The following is a 22,746-nucleotide window of genomic DNA, read 5'->3' on the forward strand; positions in this document are numbered from 1 at the left end:
GGACAGTAGGTGCAGGCCAAGGAGGGTGAGTGGAAGCAGGGTAGGGCGTTGCCTCTTCTGGGAAGCCCAAGGGGTTGGGGAACTCCCTCTCCTAGCCAAGGGAAGCCATTAGGAACTGTACCATGCACTGCAGCCCAGATACTGTGCTTTTCCCATGCTCTTCACAACCCACAGACCAGGAGATTCCCTCTGGTGCCTACACCACCAGGGCCTTGGGTTTCCAGCACAAAACTGGGTGGCCGTTTGGGCAGACACTGAGCTAGCTGCAGTTTTTTTTTTTTCATACTCCAGTGGTGCCTGGAACGTCAGTGAGACAGAACAGCTCACTCCTCTGGAAAGCGGGCTGAAGCCAGGGAGCCAAGTGGTCTGGCTTGGCGGGTCCCACCCCCAACCCTGCAAGCTAAGATCCACAGGCTTGAAATTCTTGCTGCCAGGCACAGCAGTCTGCGATCGACCTGGGACACTTGAGCCAAAATAATAAGAGTTATTTATAACAAACCTATAGCCAATATCATACTGAATGGGCAAAAACTCGAAGCATTCCCTTTGAAAACTGGCACAAGACAGGGATGCCCTCTCTCACCACTCCTATTCAACATAGTGTTGGAAGTTCTGGCTAGGGCAATCAGGTAGGAGAAAGAAATAAAGGGTATTCTATTAGGAAAAGGGGAAGTCAAACTGTCCCTGTTTGCAGATGACATGATTGTATATTTAGAAAACCCCATCGTCTCAGTCCCAAATCTCCTTAAGCTGATAAGCAACTTCAGCAAAGTCTCAGGATAAAAAATCAATGTGCAAAAATCACAAGCATTCCTATACACCAATAACAGACAGAGAGCCAAATCATGAGTGAACTCCCATTCACAATTGCTTCAAAGAGAATAAAATACTTAGGAATCCAACTTACAAGGGATGTGAAGACCTCTTCAAGGAGAACTACAAACCACTGCTCAATGAAATAAAAGAGGACATAAACAAATGGAAGAATATTCCATGCTCATGGATAGGAAGAATCAATATTGTGAAAATGGCCATACTGCGCAAGGTAATTTATAGATTCAATTCCATCCCCATTAAGCTACCAATGACTTTCTTCACAGAATTGGAAAAACTACTTTAAAGTTCATATGGAACCAAAAAAGAGCCCGCATTGCCAAGACAATCCTAAGCCAAAAGAACAAAGCTGGAGGCATCACGCTACCTGACTTCAAACTATATTACAAGGCCACAGTAACCAAAACAGCATGGTACTGGTGCCAAAACAGAGATGTAGACCAATGGAACAGAACAGAGCCCTCAGAAATAATACCACACATCTACAACCATCTGATCTTTGACAAACCTGACAAAAACAAGAAATGGGGAAAGGATTCCCTAGTTAATAAATGGTGCTGGGAAAACTGGCTAGCCATTATGTAGAAAGCTAAAATTGGATCCCTTCCTTACACCTTACACAAAAATTAATTCAAGATGGGTTAGAGACTTAAATGTTAGACCTAAATCCATAAAAACCCTAGAAGAAAACCTAGGTAATACCACTCAGGACATAGGCATGGGCAAGGACTTCATGTCTAAAACACCAAAACCAATGGCAACAAAGGCAAAATTGACAATTGGGATCTAATTAAACTAAAGAGCTTCTGCACAGCAAAAGAAACTATCATCAGAGTGAACAGGCAACCTACAGAATGGGAGAAAATTTTGCAGTCTACTCATCTGACAAAGGGCTAATATCCAGAACCTACAAAGAACTCAAACAAATGTACAAGGAAAAAACAAACAACTCAATCAAAAAGTAGGTGAAGGATATGAACAGATACTTCTCAAAAGACATTTATGCAGCCAACAGACACATGACAAAATGCTCGTCATCACTGGCCATCAAAGAAATGCAAATCAAAATCACAATGAGATACCATCTCATACCAGTTAGAATGGCGATCATTAAAAAGTCAGGAAGCAACAGGTGGAGAGGATGTGGAGAAATAGGAACACTTTTATACTGTTGGTGGGACTGTAAACTAGTTCAACCACTGTGGAAAAGAGTGTGGCGATTCCTTGAGGATCTAGAAGTACAAATACCATTTGACCTAGCCATCCCATTACTGGGTATATACCCAAAGGATTATAAATGATGCTGCTATAAAGACACATGCACATGTATGTTTACTGTGGCACTATTCACGATAGCAAAGACTTGGAACCAACCCAATGTCCATCAATGACAGAGTGGATTAAGAAAATGTGGCACGTATACACCGTGGAATACTATGCGGCCATAAAAAAGGATGAGCTCTTATCCTTTGTAGGGACATGGATGCAGCTGGGAACCATCATTCTCAGCAAACTATCACAAGAACAGAAAACCAAACACTGCATGTTCTCACTCATAGGTGGGAACTGAACAATGAGAACACTTGGCCACACCACACACTGGGGCCTGTCATGGGGTGGGGGAAGGGGGAGGGATAGTATTAGAAGAAATACCTAATGTAAATGACAAGTTAATGGGTGCAGCACACCAACATGGCACATGTATACGTATGTAACAAACCTGCACTTTGTGCACATGTACTCCAGACCTTAAAGTATAATTAAAAAAAAATAAAACAATAAAAAGTAAGATGTAAAAATGATGATGAAGAGATCTGTTATTACTGGTTAAAAATATTCATTAATCATAACTTCTCATCCATCTGTTAACTATTCTTCTTAGGAATTAGAGACAGAATAAACATTAGCTAGACCTTTAAAAAAAAGTATAATAATAATAATAAAATATGTGCCAGGTGCAGTGGCTCATGTCTGTAATCCCAGCACTTTCAGAGGCCAATGTGGGAGAATCACTTGAGTTCATGAATTTGAGACCAGCCTGGGCAGCATGGTGAGTCCCTATCTGCAAAAAATACAAAAATTAACTGGACATTGTGGCACATGCCTGTAGTTCCAGCTACTTGGGAAGTTGAGGTGGGAGGATCAATTGACCCCAGGAGGTTGAGATTGCAGTGAGCTATGATGGCACAACTGCACTCAAGCCTGGGTGGCAGAGCGAGACTGTCTCAAAACAAACAAACAAACAAACAAAAAACAGATACTAGCGAGGCTGTGGAGAAAAGGGAATGCTCATACTCTGTTGGTGGGAATGTAAATTAGCTCAGCCACTTTGGAAGGCAGTTTGGAGGTTTCTTAAAGAAATTAAAACAGAACTACCATTCAACCCAGTAATTCCACTATTGGGTGTATATCCAAAAGAAAATAAATCATTCTACAAAAAGATACATGCGTTCATGTTCATCACAGCATTATTCACAATAGCAAAGACATGGAATCAACCTAAGTGTTCATCAACAGTGGACTGGATAAGGAAAATGTGGTATATATACACCATGGAAGAGTATGCAGCCATATAAATCCCTGAAATCATGTCTTCATGGCAACATGCATGTAAGTAGAGGCCATTATCCTAAGCAAACTAACACAGAAACAGAAAACCAAATGCTGCATGTTCTCACTTACAAGTGGGAGGTAAACACTGGCTACTTAAGGACACAAAGATGGCAACAATAGAAACTGGGGACTATTACAGCAGGGAAGGAGGGGGGAAAGGGATGAAAAACTACGTATTGGATGCTGTACTCTGTATCTGGGTAACAGGATCAATCATACTCTAAGCCTCAGCCTCATGAAATATATCCAGGTAACAAACTTGCACATGTACTCTGGAATCTAAAACAAAAATGGAAATTATAAAAAAAACAAAACAAAACAGAAATTAAATTGTGAAGGAGACTGAGTATCAAAAGACCTTTTCTGTTAGTGTCTGTAACAAAGTTCAAATTTAGCTTCTTGGAAACAATTTTTAAATAGCTAAGAGCGTCAACAGAAAACTGTGGAATACAGGAAAAGAACTGCTTCATACTTCCTGAATCTTCTCAAACTTGGTATCTGCATATCAATGACTTTAGATTTTATTTTTATGTTGCTGTTACTTTTGCTAAGGAAGTATTATGGTATACATAGATACTGTCTATTCTATTTTGAAAAAATCTAGGAGAATACATTAAGATCTGTTTATTATTACTATTGGTGGTTTCTTGTGTATGTGTTGGTTTGACAAGTAGAGGTTGTTTTCTAACCAAAAACATAACACAAAAGAAAGATTTAGTACAGGATTACCTGTGCAAACAGCTGGGACAAAAACACAGGGAGACAAATGAAAATTTAAGCTACTCATGTTTATTAACTGATTTACATTTGACAAAACAAAGATAGGTGCACAAAGAGCTGTCTGACAAAGTCAAATCCCAGGTATCGAACAATAGTATTCCCCTGGCTGCCCTAGAGGGCACTTGTGCCCACTCTGCGGGGGATGTGCTCTGCCATGCGACCACTCGGTTATCACACTGCGCTGCTGTTGGGCTGCATGTGGAGTACAGGTCTGCATGCATCTGACATCAGAGAGGTGGCCCACTCAACACTAACAGCCCCAGTTCGAGATGTCGCAAGTCGATGTTAGTAACCACCAAGTACTAATTCTGTACTAAAATGGTCAGAAAAGATAACAAGCTTTGAGTACTGTGTAAAATTATACCTTTTATCGAGAATAGGCTCTTGTAAGCTGCCTTGTAACTTATTTCCTCCCTTGCCAAAGTCTATCCATTTATGTCAAATCAAGAATATACAGCACAAAATTTTCTAAAAAAGTACTTTAACAATGGTCATTAACTTCTCCCTAAGGACCCATGCCTAAGGTTATTTACATAAGATTTGGGATCTTCATAATTTAGGAGAACTTTTAATTCTGAGCTCAGAAAGATACTTTTCCTACTAGATAATAGGACACTCAGAAATACCTGAGGTATAATCACTGAAAACCTTCTTAAAGCAAAAAAAAAAAGAAAAAAAAAAAAAAGAAGATTGAGGTTTCCTATACTGGCATGAAAGTATACATACAATTTTTATCACAGAAAAAACTAAAATGTGAATAATACCAAAACATAACAGATAAATTGGGAGGAACCAGCTATTAGGCTCCAATTCTTCTTACTATATTTTGCAGAAAATGCTAGTATTATAGAGATTATCAGGATATACCAAAAATGATTTTAAGTGGAAACTTCAAAAAACAGCAAAACCCAGTTTTAAGACAGGATTCATTTCTAGAGACATTACACATCAGTGTACAATTAAGGTGCTTCCGGTGGAACATCAACATCAGTGTACTTTAAAAAAATCTAAGTCTGGTTCTTTTTAATCAGATGTTCTTATTTGGCTGCTAACACACCCCCACCACCCTGCCTTCAAAATGATCATTTAGTCATTAATTATAAAAAAGTATACAAATTATACTCAATACAGAGCACGGCAAAACCTAGTTCAATTTATAGCTTTATGTAATACACATAAATCGGACAATTTAACTTTGTACTACTCTCTGGCCCTACAGTTTCCTACTTCCTGATGTTTCTTGGAAACTGTAACTGTTCAGGCAACAGAAACACTAATTACTTCCTTAGGGAACAAATAAAAAATTTTAAGAATTGGCTAAAGTAAGCACCCCAGAGTCACTTTATGAAACACAAATTCAAATGGTATTTTAAAAAAGTGAATTGGAATACGTGGGAAATGTAAACAGCAGGGATTCTTCTATTTAATGCCTGCCCCATTCAGGGACACTTATATTCACATATAAACCCACTGGAGTCCTTTCTGAATGTGTACGCTCTATTGACCTCAGCACAACTGAGTGAAGGGGAACGAAAGGGAGAGACCATCTTCATCCTTTGTTTTTGCAGCATTTATTTAGAAAAATTTTATTAAGAGATTCTAAAAAGTATAAGAAACGAACACATTTTTACCACTGCATTCATGTTGGCTTTTTTGAGCACTAGCAAGTGGGGGTGGGGGGCGGGGTGGTGGGTGGCAGGGATGCCTCAAAAGGGGAGAGGAAGGACTCTCCTTGGCCTGGGAATAGGTGTGCCTATGGGAACCATAGGAGCAAGAGTCAAGAGTTCTTCAGAAAATTGCCTTTAAGTCAGGACAAACCAACAAAACATTTGCATATGAAGCACCAAAAAGATCAAGTAATTTACTTGCCATTTTCATAAACAAAATAATTAGTCCCCTCTCTCATCTTTTCTCTATCATGTCTTTTGTATAAAGACATTTCTTTCTGAGCTGCGTGCTATCTAGACAAAGCCACGTCATCTGATGAGAAGCAGACTTTGCTCAGCAACATTGAGAAAAAACAGATCTACCTCTTTCCATTTCTTAGCCTGTGTCAACTGCTGAATGCTGAAACCTAACCCCAGAGCCTCACTTTGCCATTTCATACAGTTTGAATTTAAAAAAAAAAAAGAACCTTAGAGAAAAAGAAAAAGCTTTGACTCCCCCATTAAAAAGTTTATTCTCTAATTCTATAAATATCAAGAAGGCAGATGTGTTTTATTTTATTTGACATTAGGAAAAAACAAAACAAAACACAATCTCAAAGCAAGCACCTGGGTTTTACTTCAGTTTATAATAATTTAATGTGCCTGAGAATTTTTGTGCAAATACATGTCATCTTTCATTAAAAATATGCATAGCGCACTTTGGAAAAAGTTGGGTTTAGTTGCAACTAACTTTTCTCCCAAAAAATTTTACATATATAAATATAAAACATTCCCTAATTCCTATTGATTGCACTTCTGGCTTAACCCCTTCCAGCCTCCAAGGAATTTTTTAAAACATGCAATTATGTTTGTATTCCTTGGCTACTGCACTTATTCAGAAGAAATATTCTAAAAACAAGTTTTCTTGGTTCCAATTTACCACATTTTGCTTCTTAAAAGTAAATCCCTCCCATGCTCTACCCATTTTTTTTTTTTTTTGGAGGTTGTATAAAAATACAAATTTAAAAAATGAACTTTTATTAATCATAAATACAAAATAATTGAGTGGTATTTGGGCTCCCAGGGGCTCAAAGGCCTGAAAACAGAAAGGAAAATAGGAGTCTCCACCTATGATTCAATGAAAAAGATGAAACTCCTAATTTTGCTAATGCTGTGAGCATATCATTTGATGGATGCATAATTTAACCAGATATTAACAGGGGAAACATATAAGCCATCTCACTATTAGTGTCTCAGTAACAGACTGAGCTTACCCCACCAACCCTTCAGAATGGCTTTCTGTAAGCAATAAAGCTGCTCCTTTTCGGCCGGGCGCGGTGGCTCAAGCCTGTAATCCCAGCACTTTGGGAGGCCGAGACGGGCGGATCACGAGGTCAGGAGATCGAGACCATCCTGGCTAACACGGTGAAAGCCCGTCTCTACTAAAAAATACAAAAAACTAGCCGGGCGAGGTGGCGGGCGCCTGTAGTCCCAGCTACTCCGGAGGCTGAGGCAGGAGAATGGCGTAAACCCAGGAGGCGCAGCTTGCAGTGAGCTGAGATCCGACCACTGCACTCCAGCCAGGGCGACAGAGCAAGAGCAAGACTCCGTCTCAAAAAAAAAAAAAAAAAAAAGCTGCTCCCTTTCTCTTCCCATCCTTCTAACCTGGGTTCTCTCTGCTTTATGCTTACCAGAAGTAAATGTGCCAGGAAGTTCAGTATCTCTGTATGTTTTAGTATTACTGAATTTATTTTTATTCACTTTTTATTTTCAAGACAAGAAAACTCAACTGAAGGAGTATATTAAACCTTTCTTTCCTGCCTCTGAACACTCATGGCCCATTCATTTATACTTTCAATTTGCCCGACTTCCTCCATTAGGGCTCATCCCAATTTTATTTCCATTCCTCCATTCCCCCTTTCACATTCACAACCCTTGTGCAACATTCCTTTTCTCTCAAGTCAGACCAGACTACATGTTTCAGTGCATATCTATCCCTCATGTGCTAATTTGTATAAGAGGTCAGTTAACTGCTGAACCTCAGTCCTCCTTCAGGACACCCATTTTGGGTGAGGATGTGCAAACTGGGGCAGCAAAGCTACCCATTATGACTGGAAGACTCTGATTCCTCCTTAGTCCACCTAATAAACTGCTACCTGAATTTAAATAAACAGCAGAATCTGGTTTTTGAAGACCAATTTCTGCCTCCTGGCATCTTCCATTCTCTTGGGCACCAGGGTTCTTGACCACTCTGGCTATCCCCAGTCTCTTCAGCCTGTCCACTAAGTTCATCTTCAACTGGCCAACATCAGGAGGGTTCCGGGAGGGTCTCAAGCCATACATCTCCTGGAGGAATGTCTCAGCTGGTCGAGAGGCCAAAAAATTTTCAGAGAGATGCACTCGAGGCTCAAAGGGCAAAGGAGAAGGGCAAGGTGAGTGAGATGGTGAATTTGGTGGTGTGGAAGGGATAGCCAGGGATTTAGGGAGAGGCTGGAGGGGGTTCTCTGAAATTGGGCTGTGGTACACTTTGGCAGAGATGCCTCGTTCTTGTAGAAGTTTGGCCAAGCTCATGGTACTACTGAAGGTTGTAGTGGAATCTCGTCGGTTGGTGATGGACTCACCAATGCTGAGTCTATAGGACAAGGCAGGAGAATTCACAGCCGTGTTGGATGAACTGCTACCACTACTTCCACAGGATAATGAAGGGAACCCAGAGCTTAAAAAAAAAAGTAAGTGGGAGACAGTGTTTAAGAATAAAAAGCAAGCCCCAAGCTGGCATTTAAAGTAATTACGGTAGTTATCCTTGGTAAATATAAAGTAACAGGCAACAAACACATCTGTAACTGTACGCCGTGGAACAGATCTGGGAAATGAAAATTTGACGTGATACTTCAATGATTAATTATTTGTAATTTGTAACTTAGTAATTAACTTATTAAAATATTTTCAGTGGGATGTGAAAGGTATTGCTGTACTCTTAGATAACTTTACTTTTAAATTTTAACTCTAAAATGTACATCTGTAGAAATACAATTAAATTTTATGACAGAAAGCAAAGAAATTTGAAGACTAAGGAAAGTAATCTTTAGAATGTTTATTTATATATCCATTCCATAAAGTGAGATACCTTGAGACAATAATCCATAGGTAAACAGTTTACAACTTAAAAAAAAATTAAACATGATATGCTCTTCTGGGAGAAGTTTCCTTCTTTTTAATCTTTTAATTTTATTTTATTGCGAAATAATAAACTTCTAATTGTTAAATTTTATTTTCTCAAGAAATGTTAATTTCAAACAATGATAGCATAAAAATATCCATAGAATGAATTTTTCTCAACCTTGACTTGAAACGTGTTTTCAGAAAATTAAAAATAACTAATAGTTTCAACATCTATTCAGTAATACTTCTTCAGCATTACTTCAGTATTCAGTAATACTACTGAACATATAGAAGTGAAGGTGAGCTTGTGCAGAGGACTGGCCCTGTAAATCTTGCAGTTTGGCTAACTCCAGGTATATAGCCCCAGCTGGGTTATTTATTAGTTGTCTGCCCTAGGACCAGTGACCTCAACCTTCCATGCCTCAGTTTACTTTACACAATACATACTCAGTTGCCCTGCCCACTTTTATAATAATCAAATGAGAAAATTCTTATTTTATGCTTAGTCGAAAAGAAAAACTAACCAATCATGTACTTAAGGAAACGGGAATGAAATGGAGATGGTACTTCTTTAGCCAATTTCCCCGCAAAACAAATGTTACCAGTATTTAATAGATCAACTTTCACTTCAACACAAAATACTCAATATATTAAACATCAGGATATCAAAAATTTTAAAGATTATGAACAAAACACAAGCTTACAATTAACAAACTTTCTAAAGCACCAACTTGTATAGAAGCAGCAAAATTCAAATAAGTTTGACTCTGTGGTCAAACCAGTCCAACTAAAAGCCTCTGATCCGGAATAGTCTATATATTGTATTCCCAGTCTCTAATCTCCCTATTTCTACTAGACTCTAGAACTGCCTGTCTTTACCCAAACTGTACACTTCATATAATGGCATCAACCTGTATTAAGAGTCTCCTCAAGAACCAATTTTGTAAAACTTGTTATCTTGATGACTATAAGAACAATGTAGAAAAAAAATGCAGATTTTTTTGTTACAGACTTTATTGGGCTCTTTAGTGGATATCATCCAAATGCTTCCCTAAATAATTCATTTGCTTCTATTTTATAGACATGGTGAATCATAATCTTATTTCCCTCCATACTGGCAGCTAGAAAGTTAAGACTCAAATACGTGGCTAACCTTAGCAAGCTAACATGGCTAACATAAGACTTTATGGTACAATTTGCACACTAGCTTTATTCTTTTACCCATTTTATATGCTTACTCTTGATTCCCCTTTGCAACATCTTTCTTTTCTACTTCTAGTTAACATTATTCTTTAATGCATTTAAAGTAATTATAGTAGTTATCCTTGGTAAATATAAAGGGACAGGCAACAAACACATCAGTAACTGTGCACTGTTACACGTTCTACATATCTTTAAAAGCCACCTGAGATCCTTTTGGGAATTGTTAGGATGGGAATGGCATCAATATGGCTTAATAAGGGACTACATATTAGAATATTCAAGTTTTAGCCTATGTAGTAAATAATTTGGCCTTGCCCACAGAGGTCTGGCCTTTGCCCTCCGCTCCTTGGAGGCAATCTGTGTCACAATAGGAGTGTCTTTGGCTAGAGTGGAGGCTGATCACACTAAATCTTAGGGTGGGCCAGGCCATACCCAACAGTCTTAGGGTGAGGAATGGCCATGCCAAAAAGACCAACCATGTGATTTAGGGTAGGGCCTTGGAGTCATGCAGCATCAGTTGGCCAGAAGGCTGAGTTCAACCCTGTTGAACTGAGTTCAGTCAATCATACCTACACAACAAAGCCTCAATACAGACACACTGTAAACACTAATACTTGGGTGAACTTACCTGGTTGGTAATATTCTGTGTGTACCGTCACATATCAATACCAGGAGAGTAATGAATCCTAAGGACACATGTAGAATCCTCTAAGACTGCCCTATGCCTTTCTTCCTTTGGACAATTTTAACCTGTATTCTTCCCTTGTAATACAGTAGCCACAAGTATAACAACTTGCTGTGAGTTCTGTGAGATCTTCTAGCAAATTACTGAACCTGAAAGTGGTTTTGGGAACCCTCTGCACTTGCAGGTGTTGTCAGAAGTGAAGGTGAGCTTGTGCAGAGGACAGGCCCTGTAAATCTTGCAGTTTGGCTAACTCCAGGTATATAGCCCCAGCTGGGTTATTTATTAGTTGTCTGCCCTAGAACCAGTCACCTCAACCTTCCATGCCTCAGTTTACTTTACACAATACATACTCAAGTTGCCCTGCCTACTTTTATAATAATCAAATTAGAAAATGCAATGTGAAAATATTCTAAAGATACATTATCACAGAACATTAATTAACATTCTAGAAATTAAAATGAAGATAATTTTTAAAAGAAATTCATGAAAATATAGCTGAGGAAAGAAGCGAGGCCCCAGATTTCCCAGGCACTCTTACCTGGGGGTAACCTGAGTGATGTCAGAGGGATGTAATATTCTACAGGTGGTGAAAGTGAATGTTGAGTTTGTGCATGACAGGCACTTTCCTGGATTGGCGGTTGCAACTGAAATAGATTTTTAGGGAGCAAATACAAGATTGAAAGACTAGATTAATAATGTAAAAAGCTCATCACTATTTATTAATAATATAGCATTTATCAAGTACCTTTTGTACTAAAAATCCCCAAATCCGGAAATGAAATAAATATACATAAAGATTGTACTAGTATTAACTGGTTAGTATATAGGTGAAACCAATACTTTAAAACTGTACAGCAAAAGGCATAAACAAAGCTTAGAAATGAGGAAAGAAAACTGAAAAAATACATTAGAAAAATCAAGATCTAGTTATCCAAATGATTCAGCCAAATTTATCTACTCTGGTGGTTCTCAAAGTGTGGTCTGAAGACTGTGGGAGTCTACAGGTCAAAGCTACTTTCATAGTAATGTTAAGACAGAGGCCTTTTCTTTGTGACTGGGTTTACATTTGCACTGCTGGTGCAAAAGCAATGGAAGGCAAAACTCCTGGCTCCTCAGCACAAATCAAGGCAGTAACACCAAGTTGTACTAGTCTTCTTAATTGTTATGCACTTGGTATTTTTTTTAAAAGCCATATTCACTTAAGAATGTCCTTGAAGTAGCAGTAAAAATTATCTATTAAATTTTGAATCTTAGCCCTTGAGTCATTTTCCTGTTCTGTGCGATGAAATAGGAAAGATGTATTAAGCACTCTTGCTGCACACTGAGATACAGTGGTTATCCAGAGGAAAATACTTGTGCAACTGATTTGAAATTTTGTCATGGAATACCATTTTTACTTTAAAGAACTAACAGACAAACTATAGTTATTCGAAATTTTGTCATGGAATACCATTTTTACTTTAAAGAACTAACAGACAAACTATAGTTATTCAGACTTGGGTGTTAAGAGAGACATGTTAAAAATGAATGAAGTGAGCCTGTTCCTTCAAGAAAAACAGCTAACAAAATGTGAGTTTTCAAGAAAAAGTTAGTTTTGGAAAACTTATATCCACCACTGAAAGCATGAACATCCTTAAAGACTTTTCTGATGAGATAGGTGATGATATTAATATGATTTTAATATTTTTATGTAATAAAATGTGCCAACATTTGGAAAATCTGCATAACTCCATGAACCAATCAACATTTTCTAAATGATCAATGCATGATGTTAAAAATCAAGCATGGGTGAAAGATATATTCAAAATGTAGGATATGACCAAAGCATTTTATTTAATTTTAATTTTAATTTTTTTTTAGTAGAGACAGGGTTTCACCATGTTGGCCAGGCTGGTCTCAAACTCCTGACCTCAGGTGATTGCCCACCTCGGTCTCCCAAAGTGCTGGGATTACAGGTGTGAGCTACCAGCCTGACCAATGCATTTTAATGTTAACAAAGTAATGAAAAGTTAATTGTTAGGGTTTCTGATCTCACATTGCTACAAATGTTCAAGAAACTACTACTTACCTAGTTTTACTATAATATCAAAAAATAGCTACAAATATCTGAAAAGACTATTAAAACACTCTTTCCTTTTCCAACTGCATGTTTGTGCCTGGCTGCATTTCCTTCATATTGTTCAACTGAAACAACATATTGCAACAGACTGAAGGTAGACACTGATAATGAGAATAAAGCTAATTTGTATTAAGTCAAAAATGAGAGACTTGCACAACTGTTTTTCTCACTATGAAAAAAATAGCTATTTTTCACAAAACATATTTGTGTACAATTATTTTAAATGAGTTAATACACATTTTTATAGTTTCTCAGTTTTGATTTATGATATATTAAATGTCAATAGATATAACCTACACAGATAGGCTCTCTGGAATTCTCAGTGATTTTTAAGAGTGTAAAGAGTTCCTGAGCCCAACAAGTTTGTGAACCACTGACCTGAATTCATCCAGCTCTCTACCTAATCTACTAATGTAGGCTGGCTAAGATAAAGTGGAGGGGATTAGGAATGCCACTAATGCTACAGATTTTCATTATCTGGTATCCAAGATTGAGTACCCTCCAGTGAGCAGAAGTAGCCAGCTGACTATCTAATAAGACAGAATGCAAAGTACTTCTGGTTACTATACCACAGTTGACCAGACACTCTTCTCACCTGTAACTGGTCCACCTGCTGAAGTAATGGGTGGTAGGAAGATCCCCGTTACTGGCTTGGATGTTGACAGTTTCTCTTCCACTTGAAGAGGTTGCTGAACCTGAAAAGTAATACCCTCCTCTTCATCCTCTTCTAAATCTGAGATGTGATAAATGGTATCCCTGGGCAACTGGGTAAAGCCTTTAGTAATGACACCTGGTCGTGGATCAAGGATGGTTCCCAAGTTTGGCTGAGCAAGCTGCTGCCAGTGATACAGAGTTTGTGATCCTGAATATGCAAAACAAAGGAGGGGGAAAAGGCATGTTTACATTTCCCACAAATCTTAAAACAGAAGCTAAAATTATATGTGTAATAACAATAATGACAGCAATAAAACTATTTATTTGGTGTTAATAATTTGGTAAAAGCTGCAAATTAAAGTTTTCAGTGGAAGATGACAAGATGTCAAAGGTATGAGTAACAATCTATTTTAACAGTTAACTTTGAGAAGGACATCTAAAGGGGTGAAAAAAACCCCAAGGAGACACCCTTAATAGGAAAGGAGCTTAGCTGCTGAGGCAGTGATGGAAGATAGGTGCCTAAGAGGTGAGCTGTATTTTCCCAGGTGACAAAAAAGTCAAATACTTCTCTGGCCTGGAACTATGCCTATGAAGTTGAAAGTCAAAAGCCAGGCTCCCAGGGAGAACAGGAAAATGAAGAAGATAATGAAAAGGAGGATATGTTCTACTGGTTCCAGGCTATAGAACCCTGGTGATCACCCCAAGCAACTGCACCAGATGCGATGTCTAATTATGTCACTGTAGTAATTTCATCCTAAAAATGGCAAGTCCAGCAAATATCTGCACTGATCATTAATGAATACAACTAAGTTATAAAATCTTTGAGTTTGAGGTGTCTTTATAGGTTACATACTCAACATTTTATTTAATGCAGAACTCTTTTTAGGATAATATAAGAGAATCATTCAATGATTGTCATTATTCCAGAAAACAAAGGAATTTATTTTGAATTCAAGTTCTTTCTTAGGAGAGAATAGAAACTGAACTGAAAAAAGGAAAAACACAGGCACACACACCTCTAAGGCAATTATACTTTTGGGTAAAAAACTCCTTTGAAAAGGAAGGTGGAGATGAATTATTATCTCTAGATCATTATCATTTATCGTATCTTATTCATCTAACCATGGAAACTGCTGTCAATGATATTCCTTAGCAAAGGACAGAAAAAGATTACTCCTCCTCCCTGCTCAGGTTTACATTAAAAAACATCAGTAGAAGAGAACTGCTGGCTGATGATTCAGAGACTGCAACTCTCTTCGGTCATTAATTTTCCACAAAGTACTACAAAGTCTTGCCACCCAAACAGCAAGGTTAAGGGATAAAAAAAGATCATCTGCACATAATACTCCTAAAATTAAGACACAAATCTCAATTCCAGGGAAAGGAACTTCCAGTAAGTCACGTGGCTTAGTAAGGGCGCTTACTGATTTATTACCTTCAAGGGGCTTGACAATTTGTAATTTTTCTGGCATAAAACCTCGAAGGCAACTGGCACTGCTGAGGTCTGTGATCTCTGACTGGTTGGTGTAGAGAGAGACAAGGCTGTCTGTCGGGGTGACACAGCCACTAACCCCTTCCTTCTGGTCAGCCAGAACCTGGATCTTCCGCTGCCATTCTTCAGCGAAGAACTGCTTCTCACTTAAATAGTTCTGTCGACGCAAGTTAAGGCGATGCAGTGCTGTAGCCAAATCACTGTCTCCAGAGGGTCCTGGTTGGCCCATCTTCTGGGAGCTCCTATAGGAAAATCGCATTCACTGATTAGATCTTGAGGATCATCAGCACGACCCAGACCTCTCCTTTCTATAATGGAGAGCATTCAAGAGACTGATCTTAAAAACATGGTATTTTCCTAGATACCTGGAATATAGAAGTAATAACAACAAACCAAAATCACCAACAACACTATACATCATTTTTACAGAACATTTCAAATGACTTGAAAGGCAAGATAATACTTTATTGCTATTCTGTGCTTTCTGAATTTTTTATTTCATTTAATTTATGAAATTACACATTCAACCATCTATAAATTCTTATTAGGTGGTCACAAAAGTAAATATCATATTTTGCTGAATCTGTATCATGGATTGCAAGAGGTACCGTTATTTTATGTATCATAAAGAAGGAAAAAAATGCTACCCATTAAACTAAGGCATACTATTAGTTACAAAACAAAACAATTAAAAAAATATTAAAATATGAAAAAAATTTTCTTTGGGCCACAGAATCACCCATCAACACTGCAGAACATTTAAAAGAAAACAACAAAATTTGTACATAACACTGCATTTTTATAGTTCTCTGATGCCCATTTTTTCACTTCAACACTTCTGAAACTGGAAGCTATCTTATTATTAATATCAAATGGAAGAGTGGCAAGCTGAGTTGTGGGTACTCTGGGCTACTTGGGTATAAATCCACATAAATGTGTTTCAGATCTTCTCCTAAGATAATTGTGTAACAGTGAGGCAGTAGGACACAAAGCTACTGTGGGTGCAGAACACTGCCCAGAACAGACCAGGCAATGCAACTGAAACCTAGTGTGATGAATTCCCATGTTAGGAAACATTTCCCTTTGGTGCCAAACATCTATCTTTCAAAGCTTTCAGCTCACTTTTCAGTAAAGTTGTTTACCATCTAGCTATATAGAATTCAACATATTAATAAAAAGAATGGAAAAAAAAATCTAAGTTTAAATAATAAACAGAAAATCGACAGCACCTTGATGGTCCTCAAGATGTATTCAAACTTACATTTATCCTGAAAATCACCAAAATGGTTGAGATTATGAGCATGGATTATGAGAAGGTGTCATCCGATGTATTCATGCTAGTGACCAAATAGATCAAAAAAATTTGACTTTGGCATGATCTGTCCCACAAATAATAATACAAGGCATCATAAGTGAAGGAAAACTGACAGTTCCAGAACCTTCCTGGGACAGTAGAGTAATGCTGGAATGTGTGTATGTGAATCTAGTGAGGCAATGTGAAAAGAAATGCAGAATCACTATTATCATCGGATTCCTACCCTGCAACTTCCTCTGAGCTGCTCCCCTGGTTCAGGAGTGATTTGTCCTCTGTTTGCTGAAGACCAGACTCAAAAGGTTTTGCTGTCATGATGACACTTGAACGGTTGGAGCCTGGAATGGGTAACAGAGCTGGGAACGAGATAGAGCGGCCCCGTGTGTCATTGGCAATCCTGACGGTATCAAACACCCGCTTCTGTTGGGCTCTGTCAAAAAAGGAAGTGTTCATTATTATCACTGCTAGCCATTAAAGCATCCAGAGAAGAGGCATGGATGTGCAGTCCATCAGAAATAAAGCCACCCTGAGGAGTTTCTATAGTTCAGGAGAAATCATCAGAAAATAAGCTTTCGGCTGCATAAATATCTTCTTTTGAGAAGTGTCTGTTCATATCCTTCGCCCACTTTTTGATGTAGTTGTTTTTTTCTTGTAAATTTGTTTGAGCTCTTTGTAGATTCTGGATATTAGCCCTTTGTCAGATGAGTAGATTGCAAAAATTTTCTCCCATTCTGTAGGTGGCCTGTTCATTCTGATGGTAGCTTCTCTGCTGTGCAGAGAAATGCAAATCAAAACCACAATGAGACACCATCTCACACCAGTTAGAATGGCGATCATTAAAAAGTCAGGAAACAACAGGTGCTGGAGAGGATGTGGAGAAATAGGAACACTTTTACACTGCTGGTGGGACTGTAAACTAGTTCAACCATTGTGGAAGACAATGTGGCGACTCCTCAAGGATCTAGAACTAGAAATACCAATTGACCCAGCCATCCCATTACTGGGTATATACTCAAAGGATTATAAATCATGCTGCCATAAAGACACATGCACATGTATGTTTATTGTGGCACTATTCACAATAGCAAAGACTTGGAACCAACCCGAATGTCCATCAGTGATAGACTGGATTAAGAAAATGTGGCACATACACACCATGGAATACTATGCAGCCACAAACAAGGATGAGCTCATGTCCTTTGTAGGGACATGGATGAAGCTGGAAACCATCATTCTGAGGAAACTATCGCAAGGACAAAAAAACCAAACCCTGCGTGTTCTCACTCATAGCTGGGAACTGAACAATGAGAAGACATGGACACAGGAAGGGGAACATCACACACCAGGGCCTGTCGTGGGGTAGGGGAAGGGGGAGGGATAGCATTAGGAGATATACCTAATGTAAATGACCAGTTAATGGGTGCAGCACACCAACATGGCACATGTATACATATGTAACAAACCTGCACGTTGTGCACATGTACCCTAGAACTTAAAGTATAATAAAAAAAAAAAAAAAAGAAGAAAAGAAGCTTTCAAACAAGACAACTCTCTCACAAATGAGGACACTGTGAGGAAAACACTGAACAGTAAGCAACTTACTACTGAATCTCATAATACTTACCATTTTGGATTGTGGCTTCTTTTTAATTTCTATTCCAATAACTGAGTAATAACACATGTGATCTGTACTTACTTTTGTTTAAAGAGAGAAGATTCCTCATCCAAACTCAGCTTTTTACGCATAGCCCCCTCAATTTCAGCTGCCAAAGATTCCTAAGAAAAAGAGTTTGAGATTTCTAAAGTGATTGTTGCCCTTAAATGAACCGTCTCTACAACCCTATACTTTGGTGTTATAATAAAATACAAGGAAATAGTCAAGGCTAACATTCAGGGGAAAAAAGACATTCTGGAAATGTAACTTTTAAGTAAGACCCAACTACCTTTTCATAATTTTTTCAAATAGGAAAGTAGTGGAAAAAGCTAATATGATAAATAGAAAATATATGTGCAGGCACTCAAAAACAAAAAGTCTGAAAGGCTGTAAACCCAGTGTTGACAGTGATTCTGTGGAGGGTGGGATTTAATGGTATTTAACAATTTCTTTTTGCTTTTCTGTAATTTCTAGCTTTTCTATAATAAACATGTATAGCTGGCTGGGCATGGTGGCTCACGCTTGTAATCCTAGCACTTTGGGAGGCCGAGGCGGGCGGATCATGAGGTCAGGAGATCGAGACCATCCTGGCTAACATGGTGAAACCTCATCTCTACTAAAAATACAGAAAAAAAAAAAAAAAGAAAAGAAAAAATTAGCCAGGCGTGGTGGTGGGCGCTTGTAGTCCCAGCTACTCAGGAGGCTGAGGCAGGAGAATGGCATGAACTGGTAGGCAGAGCTTGCAGTGAGTCGAGATGGCACCACTGCACTCCAGTCTGGCTGACAGAGCGAGACTCCGTCTCAAAAAACAAAAACAAAAACAAAAAAACCAACAAAAACATGCATAGCTTTTATAATATTAAACATGTATAGCTTTTATAATATTAAAAAATAACTTAAAAAAACAAGCAAGCTTCCTCTTCCCCTGGTCAGGGATGAGGACTAAATCCAGTGTTGACAGTGATTCTGTGGAGGGTGGGATTTAATGGGATTTAACAATTCCTTTTTGCTTTTCTGTAATTTCCAACTTTTCTGTAATAAACATATATAGGTTTTATAATATTAAAAAATCATTTAAAAAAATAAGCAAGCTTCCTCTTCCCCTGGTCAGGGATGAGGATTCAACTAATATGAGTGACATGCTCAGTGGGGCTAAGCTGAGGATGACTGGAATTGGAGGCAATGGTGTGAACTCATGATTTTATATATATACATATGGATGAAAACATATATATATATATATATATAGTATAGGTATAGGTATGAAATACATATATTTCCTAGTTCTATCTGTTGAGAGGGCCTAGAAGCCACAATACTCTAGTGACAATCAATGGGCACACCTAGCACCCAGATCTTGGATTCAAAATACCATTCTTCAATAAAAGCAACCAGAGCTCTTTGGAGAAATGGCTGATTCCAGGGCTGGAACAAAAGTACAAGATGAGCTTAAAGGAGACCCTACTGACCGTATCTAGGACAACCTGAATATCAAAATAGATAATAATAATCATAGCTTGTAATCTATTGAATAAAATAGAAATCCATAAGTCCATGACATACCTAAGTGAACAAATGAACAAATAAATGGAACAGAAATGCACTAACTTACAAAAGAAAAATGCCAATTAATAAATGTTGAAAAATGATGAAATTTGAAATCACAGTTTGGCAGTCATCACTGCAATAACTGTCAGATAAGAACCATCAATGGGTGCTAAAACTAGTGGGTAATAGTTTGATGAGGAATAGGATACTTAGTCTCCAATTATCTCTCATAAAATGTTTACTTTGATCACTTGGTTGGGGTAGTATCTGCCAATTTTCATCAATACATGGTGAATTAGTAGTGTTAATTTAATTAACTGTTAATTACCATTAACTTTACAGTGGAAAAAACCAGCAGATTACCTTAGCCAAGAGACCAAAGTTAATTAATACCACCTGTAATGGGCTAAACAGACATTATGCACCTCTTGAAACCATGCTCTGAGAATATGGCATTATTTCTGCCAAGAACGCATTACCGGAATCTAATCATGAGGATGCATCAGACAATCCTAAACTGAGGACATCCTACAAAGGCCATGAAAGAGAAATAAAGACAGAAGAACTGTCCCAGATGGAAACAACAAAATTCAATGTATCCTTTAAAGGACATTAGTGAGACAACTGGAAAAATTTGAATGGGCTCTGTGGATTAGATGATAATACTGTATAAACACCAGCTTCCTGAAGCTGATGGTTGTAGTGTGTTTATGTAGGACAGTGTCCTTAAGAGTGTCCAAATGTCCTTGTTTTTAGTAAATACACACTTAAGTACTATGGGGTAATAGGGTATATCAGCAACTTACTGTTAAAATAGCCCAGTGGGAAAAGAAAGAGAAAGAGAGATTGAATGATATGGCAAAAGCAATAACATGTTAAAAGCTCAAGAATAGATGTGAGGGATATATAAAAATTCTTTATACTATTCTTGGAACTTTATTCTAACTTTAAAATTATTTCAAACGTAAAAAACAAAATTATGCCCCCCTATTTTTTAGAAAATCTACTAAAATTTATAGTTTCAGTCTTTTGAAAAAGTTCACAGGACTGCACAGAAGAATCAGATTGTTAAAATAACTCTTTGAACCAACATTACCAATTCTAACATAAACTCAGAAGTTTTTATTAATATTCTTAATCCAAAAAATACCGCTTATAAATGAATTAAACAAAAATGAATCTTGTTCTCATGAAGCCTAGATTCTAACAAGTTAAAAACATCAGGAGACGGCCGGGCATGGCGGCTCACGCCTGTAATCCCAGCACTTTAGGAGGCCAAGGTGGGAGGATCACGAGGTCAGGAGATCGAGACCATCCTGGCTAACACGGTGAAACCCCATCTCTACTAAAAATACAAAAATTAGCTGGGCATGGTGGCGGGTGCCTGTAGTCCCAGCTACTCAGGAGGCTGAGGCAGGAGAATGGCGTGAACCTGGGAGGTGGAGCTTGCAGTGAGCCAGGATCACGCCGCTGCACTCCAGCCTGGGTGACAGAGTGAGATTCCAACTCAAAAAAAAAAAAAAAAAATCAGGAGACTCAAGATTTATTGAAAGAGGTTTTAGATATTCAAAGCACCACTTAAGTAAGTGGCAGGTCATGGGCATAGGGTAGGATGACCCAAGTTTAACTAGTTCTATGGTACGCAGCCCTAAACTGAATTTCGTTAGGGCTCATCTTACGTATTATTGATACAATATATCTGGGAAGTCACCGGTTAGAATAAATAAGAGTATTAAGGAAGATGTCAATATACAAATTAGGACCTAAATCAATAATTGGAGTCCAGAAACAAGGACAAACCATATAATCTCTTCTCAAGATGCTTTATGCCATCATAAACCGTATCACTTTTAGGACAAACTAATCTTAAACAAATGACATTAAATACGTAGCATCTTTCTTAGTCGCTTACCCCAGTAAAAGCTCCATATGATTGGGAGAAGTAGAGATGAGCAGCAGGGCCAGATCTACTACGAAGTTCCTTTATTTCTTCTTGGGATTCATGTAACATTCCTAGACACTCCATATTCCTGTCTTGTAACTCGTGCAGCTGAAAGAAAGGATGGTAGTGTACTTTATTGTCTTCCCAAAACAACATTAGGGAAAAAACTCCCAAAACCTTTTGGGATAAGTATTAATTTTATCCAGAGGGCTAGCTAACTTTATGAATATAATTTCAATACAAAGACTAAAACAAACTAAGCAAGAAGAGTATATATATTTTGAGCTAGCAGAATTAGGGAGGGGTGTCTTGGCCATAATTACACATGAATGTGACTTCCTGAAAGTCTGAAACGTAGCTAGACTACCAGAACTGTCAATTTAATATTGAATGCTTCATACCCTTAACAGAGGAAGTATAGCAGCTACAGTCAAGTTAGGTTTAGTATAATACTAATCTTTTTAAAAAAATCACTCTGAAGTCTGTAAGTGACAAGATCGAGAGTCTACAAAGTATTATATACAATGTCAGGGTGCTCAATACTCCTAAACAAGTAGTTTTTGACCCTTGTTTCAGAATCTTCTTTACAACTAGACATACATATCTGATAAAAGAGTACATAATTTTCAGAGTATATTTTAACTGTAAAATTTCTTCAAGTGCAGTATATGGCCCCAGCTCATCAGAATCACCAGGGTTGAAGATGCTTACTAAAAAATGCAGATTCTAGGCTCTCACACCAGACCACTTGAAGTAGAAGCTCTTGGGATGGTGCCTGGAAATCGCCATTTAAAACTTGCTCTCCCAGGTGATTCTCTCCCCTTCCCTCCTACAAGGTATCACTCTGCTGTCCAGGGTTGAGGGCAGTGGTGTGATTATGGCTCACTGCAGCCTCAATCTTCTGGGCTTAAGCGATCCTTCTACCTCAGTCTCTCAAATAGCAGGGACCACAGGCATGCACCACTACACCTAGCTAATTTTTTTATTTTTTTGTAGAGACAAGGTTTCCTTACGTTGGACAGGCTGGTCTCAAATTCCTGGGCTCAAGCCATCCTCCCACCTTGGCCTCCCAAAGTGCTGGGATTACAGGCATGAGCCACTG

General features: G+C 38.2%; 1 protein-coding gene across 4 annotated transcripts in view; it reads right to left on the minus strand.

Annotated features, from left to right (window-relative positions):
- Positions 1-22,746, minus strand: part of TRAK2 (trafficking kinesin protein 2) — an 88,927-nt gene that overhangs the window by 6,326 nt on the left and 59,855 nt on the right. For 2 of the 4 annotated variants that reach the window (XM_023218968.3, XM_023218969.3), the window contains exons 10-16: positions 21,615-21,752; positions 18,197-18,276; positions 16,727-16,930; positions 15,132-15,430; positions 13,638-13,904; positions 11,462-11,567; positions 8,495-8,589 (exon numbers count right to left, since the gene is read on the minus strand). In XM_023218968.3, the coding sequence (XP_023074736.1) occupies positions 8,495-8,589; positions 11,462-11,567; positions 13,638-13,904; positions 15,132-15,430; positions 16,727-16,930; positions 18,197-18,276; positions 21,615-21,752 (1,189 nt within the window). Of the gene's footprint in view, positions 1-7,593; positions 8,590-11,461; positions 11,568-13,637; positions 13,905-15,131; positions 15,431-16,726; positions 16,931-18,196; positions 18,277-21,614; positions 21,753-22,746 lie in introns of those variants that run through there. The other 2 variants (XM_023218954.3, XM_023218963.3) reach the window with 1 other exon arrangement.

This window comes from Piliocolobus tephrosceles, chromosome 11, assembly GCF_002776525.5.
Source record: "Piliocolobus tephrosceles isolate RC106 chromosome 11, ASM277652v3, whole genome shotgun sequence".
Classification (NCBI taxonomy): domain Eukaryota; kingdom Metazoa; phylum Chordata; class Mammalia; order Primates; family Cercopithecidae; genus Piliocolobus; species Piliocolobus tephrosceles.